This window comes from Panthera pardus, unplaced genomic scaffold (assembly GCF_024362965.1).
Source record: "Panthera pardus isolate Hobbes unplaced genomic scaffold, ASM2436296v1 HiC_scaffold_2, whole genome shotgun sequence".
NCBI lineage: Eukaryota > Metazoa > Chordata > Mammalia > Carnivora > Felidae > Panthera > Panthera pardus.
Genome location: NW_026526765.1, coordinates 117,026,929 through 117,036,422, shown reverse-complemented (window position 1 = coordinate 117,036,422; position 9,494 = coordinate 117,026,929). Strand labels below are relative to the sequence as shown.

General features: G+C 41.7%; 1 protein-coding gene across 9 annotated transcripts in view; it reads left to right on the top strand.

The window, feature by feature from the left end:
- The first annotated feature begins 3,908 nt into the window (after nt 1–3,908).
- TCERG1 (transcription elongation regulator 1) overlaps nt 3,909–9,494 on the top strand; it is a 60,546-nt gene continuing 54,960 nt past the window's right edge. For all 9 annotated transcript variants that reach the window (XR_002071297.2, XM_053907370.1, XM_053907369.1 and 6 more), the window contains exon 1: nt 3,909–4,029. Coding sequence is in view for 8 of the 9 variants with exons in the window: in XM_053907370.1 (XP_053763345.1) it covers nt 3,971–4,029 (59 nt within the window). In the remaining variant the exon portion in view is untranslated. The remainder of the gene's footprint in view (nt 4,030–9,494) is intronic.

Sequence of the window (9,494 nt, the reverse complement as noted above, 5' to 3'; positions counted from 1 at the left end):
TTCAGCGTTAAAAACAAAAAAAGTTGACAGGAAAATAAATAAGACAATATGTGTAAAACATATCATATACACACTGCTCATTGTTACAATATGTAGTAACAAGTGATTGGAATGTTACAGAGACATGAGGGGTGTTACAGGAAAAGAATCTAAGAGGGGAAATAGCAGGAAGTCAGGTTTTCTCTCTGAACACTGCTTTCTGGAGAAGTAAGGTGGAAGTTGAGAGCTAAAAGATGACCCCTGGCGATGGCATTCAACTCTTGGGTAATCTCCTCCCCTTGAGCGTGAGCTGGACTTACCAGTTTGCTTCTAGTGAACAGAATATGGGCAGCAGTGATGGAATTTCACTGCCAACATTAAGTTACAAAAATCTGTTGCTTCTGTCTTGGGCATTCTGTCTCTTTCTCTTTTAGATTGCTTATGGTAGGAGAGGCAAATTGCCATGTTGTCATCAGCCCCATGGAGACATCCATGGGGGTGTCCTCAGTTTTTAAGAACCTGCAAGTAAGTGACACATGCCAACAACCAGATGAGAGCACTTAGAAGCAGATCCTTGAACTTCAGGTGAATCTTCCCCCTTGGCTGACAACCTGATTGCCTCCTCACAAGAGACCTCCAGCGAGAGGCTGAGCTTGGATTCCTGACCCATGGAAACTGTGAAATAAGAAATTTTGTTGCTCTAAGCTGTTAAATTTGGGGGCAACTTGTTGCCCAGATATAGACAACTAGACACAGATAAGAAAGAAAGCAGGGGTAAGCTACTATTCTTATTTGCTGCTCTGACCCACATGTTGATTTAGTATGATGTTTACTCTTCATAGAGTAATATTGTTCTAGTTTCTTGGCTGATAGCTCAATGTCTTCGTGTAGACATGTGCAAAAAGCTGAAAATTATCTTGATTTTAACCGTTTAGGTAAAGCATCAGCTAGCAAAATGCCCCAAAGCAACTCAGTTAACAAATATTACTTATTGAGGCCTGTTCATTGCTGCCTAGGCCATGGTAAATGGTCACTTATGAAACCTAATGGCAGCTCTTTTATTTTCCAAATAAAGAAGCTGAAGCTATGGAAAGTCAAGTAATTTGCCCAGGATTATGCTGCCAGTAATTCATAGAGCCAGGACTAGAATCCTGATCTCATTTCATCAATTAGCTATCCATATTGCCTCTTAGGTAGTCAGCAGGTGTATCTCCATTACTGAGTTCTCTTCCAACGTTTCAAAGACCATTATTTCCCCCAACGAGGAATAATATAGCTGCACAGCCCAGTAGACAACACTGGCCTCTCAGGTGAATGAACACTCTGCTAGATGTTGGGGATTCAGTGAAGAAAATAGAGTCCTTTCAAAGTATTTCAGTCTAGAGGAAAGAGGCAGACATGGTCTGTTAACTATGCTATCTTTCTGGTTTGGGTGGGATTTAGCAGTCCCCAGTTGGCTTTGGTGTGAGATACATCTGTGCTTGAAACCCTAGCTTCACTTTTTACTGGCTGTGTGGATGTCACTTTGCACAAGCTATGAAATCTCCGTGAGCCTTTGTTTCTCCACATATAAACTGGTGACAATATGTTTGCCTGTAGGGCTGCTGAGGGGATTAATCATAGTGTATGCAAAGTACCTACCATAGGTTTAAGATAGGTGTTCAGAAATGCCGGATTCTGCATTGGAACCACGTTTCAAGAGTCACTTCTGCAGGATGACTTCATAGCCAAAACTTAAAGCCCTGATGATATTAATTCGTCTTAAACAAACACTGTCTCTTTACCTCACTTTGACAGACTAAGTTTCAGGCTTTGTAATTCAATTGTTGCCAATTTGGCAACGGTAGTATTTGTTGTTCTGTTCTGTGCAGCTATGCACATTTTCGGTAACCTGAGTTATCATGCTTTGGCCATAGGGAACTGCATTTGGTCTCTTGCAAGATGCACTGAGCCCCTCTAACTATATTTTCACATTGATTCAATAAAATGGCTCACTGTAGATGCAGCTCAGATGAGATATTTGCTGTATATTTTGTGTAACTGTTGAGTGCAAAATATGCAAATTTCAAGCTCATGTTTATGTGAATAAGCTATGGCAATGAAACAATGAAATATTTAAACATAAAATCATATACATATGGTACATATATATAGGTATGCCTGCTCTACATATCTAAAAAGAAGATGATAAAATAAGATATAAATATCTTAATGTCTCTCTCTCTATAGATAGATATAAGTAATAAAACTATCAAATGATAAAACTTTCATTACAACTGCGAAGTGTTTCTTCCATTCATTCAAACTGACAGTTTGTTTTCATCTTTTATACATGCCACTGATTTGCTTTCTATAAGGTATCTATTTTGGGATGCTTTATTTCCCCTCAGCACTGGGGAATAGTTTGTCATGAGCCATCTATATCAGTATTATTCTCAGAATAGTTTGGCATGATTTGGGGATGTATGCTGCTACTGAAAAAGGGATCTAACTCCCACTCTTAGGCTCCAGTTTGTTTGGATGCCATATAGTCAGTGAAATTTTAAGCATTCTTTTCTTTAAAAAAAAACTTTCTTTTAATGTTTGTTTATTTCTGAGAGACAGAGAGAGAGAGAGAGAGAGAGACAGAGAAGAGAGAGAACAAGTGGGGGAGGGGCAAAGATAGGAGGAGACAGAATCAGCAGGCTCCAGGCTCCAAGCTGTCAGCACAGGGCCCAATGCGGGCCTCAAACTCACAAACGCAGAGATCGTGACCTGAGCTGAAGTTAGACGCTCAACCGACTGAGCCACCCAGGCGCTCTGCATTCTTTTCCTTCACCAGTTGAAGCTGTGTTTAGCTCTTACTGCATTAAAAAACATTTTTTTAATGTTTATTTTTGAGAGAGAGACACAGAGAGAGAGAGAGAGAAAGAGAGGAGAGAGAGAGCCCTTATTACGCTCTGCCATTTGCGAGTTTGTGAAGTTACCTAAGTTCTCTGTGTCTCAGTTTCATGTATAAACTGTAGCTATTCACAGTACCCACCTCTCAGTGTTTATGAGACTTAAAAGAGCTAGTACATGGAGAGTACTCAGGACAGTGCCTCGTACATGTGGTTACGTCTGACTAAAAATTATGTATTATTATTTTAATATTTTGAATTCCTTCATGATAGATAGGGCTCATCATCTTTATGCCTTTAATACCCTAGAGCCTACAGCTTTATTTTAAAAGTTTCCATTTATTTATTTATTTATTTATTTACATTTTCCCTTTAATAAAAAGAGCAATAAACAGACTTCCTTCTGGGTACCAGGGTGTGCTGAATTCAGAGAGGCATGAAGGGCAGATGCTTTCTACTGTAAATTGCACAGAGGTTTGCCATCTCCCACTTGTCTTAATACGGCAACTTATAACACTCATCAGATGACGATACACTTTAGGAGACACTTTGGTAGTTAATAATCTTTTATTAATAACGTGGCTATCAACGGGTGGTCACTGAAGACACGATTCTGAAAAGCTGGGAAATAGCTTATTTCCACAGCAACTCTGTGATTGGCTTAGGTCCAATTCAGGTCGATTTTTGATTGGCTCTCGCAATGGAAAGGGTCTCTGCCTGAGCCACTGTTACCCATAAGCGGCCAACATGGCTCCACAATTGGCTTTCCTGGAAGCCGGCAGACACGTGGCTACCGCAGGCCCGGCAGTACGTGGGAGGACCTAATTTTACTTACCGCGAGAGGGCGCCGGCGGCTTCTCGTTGCTCTAGTCTTATTTCCCATATAGCCTCCGAGTAACCAATCACCTGGCTGTCTGGATACCGCTTTCAAAGTCGGCGGGCCATTTCGCCAATCGCAAGGCAGATACCGCCCTCAGCCTGAAGATTGATGGAAAGCTTCACCAATCATTTCATTGATCTCTGCGATCTCCCCCGCCCTCGCACGGGATTGACGATCCGACCGGCCAATCGGGGACGCTCAGTCGGCGGGTGGATGAACGCGGCCCTCTGTAATGGCGGAGCGTGGCGGGGACGGGGGGGACGGTGAGCGATTCAACCCGGGGGAGCTCAGGTAAGGGGCGCTGTCCTCCCTTACATTTCAGCACAGTGGGGCCCCAGGGGCTAGGCCTGCCGCGCGGAGATCCGCGGTCGGGGGGTGGGCGGAGGAGCCGCAGCGGCTCGGGGCCAGGACCGCATGGGGTTGGCGAAGGGGGAAGGGGAAGGTGGCTTGAATGAGAGAGCCGAGCCGGGGCTGGGCCGCGGCCTCCTGTGCCCTCTCCGGGCGCGCCCTGCGGTTTTCCCTGGGCCCCAGCGCCCCTCGCGGCCTGCGGCCTGCGGGCCGGGTCCGGCGTTCCCGCCTTGGGGCCCCGCCTCAGCCTCGTGCCGCCTCCGCCTCGGCCCACCTCAACCTTCCTGCCGGCTCAGCTCCGCCGAGGGCCGGGCTTTCCCCCATCGACCCCTTCCACTCCGCACTTAACTCCTCGGGATCCCTCGCCACTTCTGGCTCAGTCTTCCCCACGCCCTCCGCGGCCCTCGGGGGTCCCCACGTCTGTCCTGTTCCTTCTTCGCCTCATCGCTTCTTTTTCTGAACTTCCTGTGTGTTTTCTTTCTTTCTCTCTCATCCGTTTATGCCTCATGCCGCATTTGTGAATAACAGCAATAGCGACAGCCGTTTGGTACGTGTTTCTGTGTGCCTTTGGGGTAGTTGGCTATTGTCATTTTTGCAGGCCACAGACCAGAGCCCTCTTCAGTTAAGTTACTGGCCCATCGTACAGGTGAGGAAACTGAACCTTGTAGAGGTCGAGGAAGTAGGACAAGGTCGCATTGATGGAATTGTGGCTCCAGGAAGTGGTTTGAACCCAGGCAGTCAGGCTCCAGAGCCAGCAATCTGGATCGCTGTTCCATTCTCGTGCTTACGCCATTGCCCTAAAGAGTGCAGTGACCTTTCTTCCTTTGGTATCTTAGTGCCTATGGGGCTTGTAATTAAGATCTGGTACAGTAAAAGTGTCTTGATAAAGTAAAATTCTTTAGTGGTTTTTGAGGAAAAGAGATACTGAGCTTTATGTATGTTTGGTACTTTTTTTTTTTTCTGGATAAGGGAAAATGACATTTCAGATGTTCAGCTCTCATTCTGAATTGTGCCATTGTCAGCATTTGAAAATGAAAAAGAGCAGTGTAGGTTATGAGGACTCTCTAGTATTGTCTGGAGCTCAAGATGAAATTGTAGAAAGAAATGGGTATTGTTACTCAAGTGTTCAGGAAAAAATTGTCTTCTCAATTCTGAATTGTCACACAGAGAAATCCTTACTTGACAGGAGTAAAATCTTGTTTTCTTTCAGGGGCGAATTTCATACCCTTTAAACCCCATATGTACCTTAGTAATGAGTGATCAAAGTGTATTGTCAGGGTGGTTCAGTATTAGTGATGGAAAGTTTATTACTGATTGTGATCTCAAGGGAATAGTTACTTACCTCCTTATTGGGAACATTACTTTGCATTTTAGTACTTTACAGAGTAGCCTTTTAGACTTTGTTACTAGTAGTCTAGACATTGTTGTAAAAGTGATTTGAATAGAGTTCTAAATTAGGTGTTCTCTTGCAAATATTTTAGATCTTAGCCTCCTGGGTTGGAAATTGCTTCCAGAGCATATTGTAAAAACTTTTACTTATATAAAATAACTGATTATAGCATTTCTCATGGTGTAAGAGAAATTACCTGTTTATGTGGCTTCTTTGATGGTACAAATTGAGGCTTATTTTTGTGTTTGTATTCTTAATGTGTATCATGTTGTGTCTGCCATAGTGCCTGGCAAGGGAGGTGTTGGATGGATATATGGTAAATAAAAGAATATAGGAGATTACAGATGGTTTACTTATGGACCTACATTTAGTGTGTGCTTTGTGACAGTCACTGACCTAGGTACCTGCTGGCAGGGGAGCCTTGAACCAGACCAAAAACTTTTGTCCTCAAGGAGCTTCCATGCTAATTAAGATTGATCTAAATTCTAAACTGAACTAACCTCATATCAAATGAGATCAACCTCCCAAGTGTGAAGAGACTTATTCAAGGTCACTGAGTAATTGGTAGGGTCTAGGTCTCCTCACAGTCTTACCACATAATTTGACTCCCATATATCATGATGTAGCATCTCTCTATTTTTGTCCTTCCTATTAAAGTATTTGCAGCATTGTCTTCACCACTGGGGAGATTGTATATCCTAGGGAGATACATTTGTTCTTGTAAAAAAAAGAGTCTTCTATTCTTGTAAGGAGCCTTCTGTTTTCCAAAAAGGTTAGAAGTGGTAGGGATGCAAATAACCTACAGTAGACAAAATTTATTTAGAGGTCCAAATGCCACCCGTCCCTTAATGGTTGAAGACCATTAAGAACGCTTTTGTAGAGTCGTATTTGTATAGATCTTTTATCCAAGGCCTTTGTTTACCTGTTAATACTTTGTCTGATGACAAGATACTTGGGAGTCTCAATTTCCTCAACTGTAAAATGGGAATAAGAATACACTGGTGCTACCACTAGCCAGCTCCCTTAAACAAGGTATTTTTCTGTGCCATAGTTTCCTTTGTAAAAATGGTGCCAAACTTACCTAACTGGTAAGTTTATGAGGATTGTGAGGACTACAAGAATTAGTACAAACACCGTCCATGTAACCGTGCTTGGTATATAGGAAGTACCCAGTTTACATGACCATTGCAGGAGTAATGCTTGAACAGTTACTGTCCTGGGCCCTGGGATGCAGCAGTATGCCAAAAAGGATCTTATATACTAGCGGGTGGACAGAACACAGAAGTAAACAAGTGAAAGATTTCTTCGTAACATGTATCATAATTGAAAACGCAAATTGGGTTACGAGCCAGAGAGGGACTGGGTTTGGGGTTAGAAAAGAGTTTGAGGTAACATCTGAAGTGAGGCCGAATGAGAAGGAGCCAGTTATGTAGACATCTGGGGTAAAGCATGCCAGGCCGAGGGAACAAGTGCACAGGCTTCAAGGTAATGAACTTTTATTTAAAGTATTTGATCAAAAAATAGGTCGGTAGAGGTCAGGTTATAGAGATTCTAATAATAGTAATTATAGTAATGTAGCTAACACTACAGTATAGCTAGCTTTCTCACGTTAATACCATTTAACACTACTGTTACACTAATGTTATGGCCACAGTAATAATACCTCCTGCTTACAGGGGGCTTAAGTGTTAGGTGCTCTTCCAAGTACTTTATCAGTTCATTTACTCCAACTTGAAGTTTCTGGTGAGGTTGTTGGGATGCAACTGCGTGTACAGAGAGCTCAACACGTGTGCTATACATATCTGACATCAGAAGGTGGCACCTTTAGGCTGTTGATGGAGGAAATTCTGTGAATTTTGTCACCATTTTTAGTGGCAGACTTGAAAGTTAAGCTGTTTAGTCAAATTGACATTGCTTTTTGAAGTTGAGCACTGTGCTAGGTAATGATAATTTACTGGGTAGCATATGCTATCCTAAATGCTTCACAGGGATTACCTCATTGAACAGGGAGATAGGAGATAGGTCTTATTTCTCTGCTGCTGCTAATTTACATTAGTATACTAATACTGAGTATACTCAGGCTCAGAAATTATGTAACTAGCCTAACAACAAAAGGCAGAGTCCTGATTTGACTTTTTTTTGTGATTCAAAAGCCTCACCACTTAACTTCAGCCTGTAACTAGGAAGTGAAAATCTAAAGAAAGAATTACTGTAATTTTTCTGTAAAGGGAGAGGCAGATTCAAAGGAAATCAGAAGATTAAGGTACATTATTAACTTGAGACTGAAACACAGTATCTTTCCTTGGTGGTTCACTTTTTTTCTGCCCAGAGGTTAAGACTTTCCTGTCTGTCTTTAGGGAGTGTGTATAATATGAAGACTGATTATTTTGATCCCATCCTTACTTCTTTTTGCCATCACCATTATTACCTCGTACTTTGCAATCCCGAGTGCAGGATAATTTGCAAATTTGGTTAAATACTCTTGGAATAGTAGCTCTTGGATGTGTTTACAATCCTAGTGTTCTCATGGAAGTCATACTAGTTCTTAGGATTTTTTTGTGACAGAATTGAACTACAGTGTGGAAAATTTAGAGAAAGTTCAAAGGATAATCTTAAGCAGAGGGTTGAAGGATGTAGGAAAGTTGGAAGAGCCTGGTGAGAAGAGAGTATGAAAATGATTATTTTCAGATATACATAAGGAATGTAACTATTAATCTCATGGGCACAAAAATGTAAATTTCATATATAAAGAGTTATAGTAGCTTTTGAGAAGAATAAGGAAATTATATTAAAAATAATTTTTATAATGTGTATACCTTACTTGTAAGGTAATTTAGGTACAATAGTGCCTAAATATTGGCTTATTCAACGAATATTGAGACCTACTATGTGCTGGGAATATACAGGAGAGCAAGACAGAATTCCTGCTCTAGAGAGGCTTACATAAACAGCATGGTGTAGTGTTTAAGAACTGTTTGCCTGTGTTCAAATCCTGGTTTTACTGCTGAACCAGCTGTGAGGTCTTGGGCAAGTGATACTTCTCTGTGCCTTAGTGTCCTCATCTTTAAAATGAAGTTGATAATGCAGTTGACCCTTGAACAATGTGGAGGTTAGGGATGCTGTCCCACCCCCCACAATTTGAGAATTGAAATATAGCTTTTGAGTCCCCCAAGACTTAACTATTAATAGCTTACTCTTGTCTGAGACCCCTTACCCATAACATAAGCAATTGATTAACACGTATGTTGTATGTTAAATGTATTATATACTGTATTCTTACAATAAAATAAGCTAGAGAAAAAATGTTAAATCACAAGGAAGAGAACGTAATTTAGTACTGTACTGAATTTATTGAAAAAAATTCTCCTGTAAGTGGGCCCGTGCAGCTCAAACCTGTTTTATTCAAGGGTCACCTGTAGCATCCATATCACGGCGTTAAGATGGTTAAATGAGGGACACCTGGGTGGCTCAGTCGGTTAAGCGTCCGACTTTGGCTCAGGCCATGATCTCGCGGTCCGTGAGTTCGAGCCCTGCGTCAGGCTCTGTGCTGACAGCTCAGAACCTGGAGCCTGTTTCAGATTCTGTGTCTCCCTCTCTCTGACCCTCCCCCATTCATTCTCTGTCTCTCTCTGTCTCAAAAATCAATAAACGTTAAAAAAAAATTTAAAAAAAAGGATGGTTAAATGACTTAAAAAGAGCTTAGAGCACTGCCTGATACATGGTAGCATAAAATATTTTTAAAAATTTTGTTTTTTAAAAAAAGCACTTGTGAGAGGAGATAGGTAATACCATTTATGTGATACTTCCTATCTGTTTAAATGCCATGGGAAAAACAAACCAGGGTGATGACCTAGAGGTTGAAGGATGGGATGGGGTTCAGTGTAGCGAAGGGCTTATCCTTTAAAGAATATTCGTGATCTCTTAAGCTGCTACCCCCCACCCCCTGTAAAAACTTTGTACTTGGAAGTAATTTCCAAAAGTTGCAAAAATGAAGTTAATACACTTAGTATTTTACCTC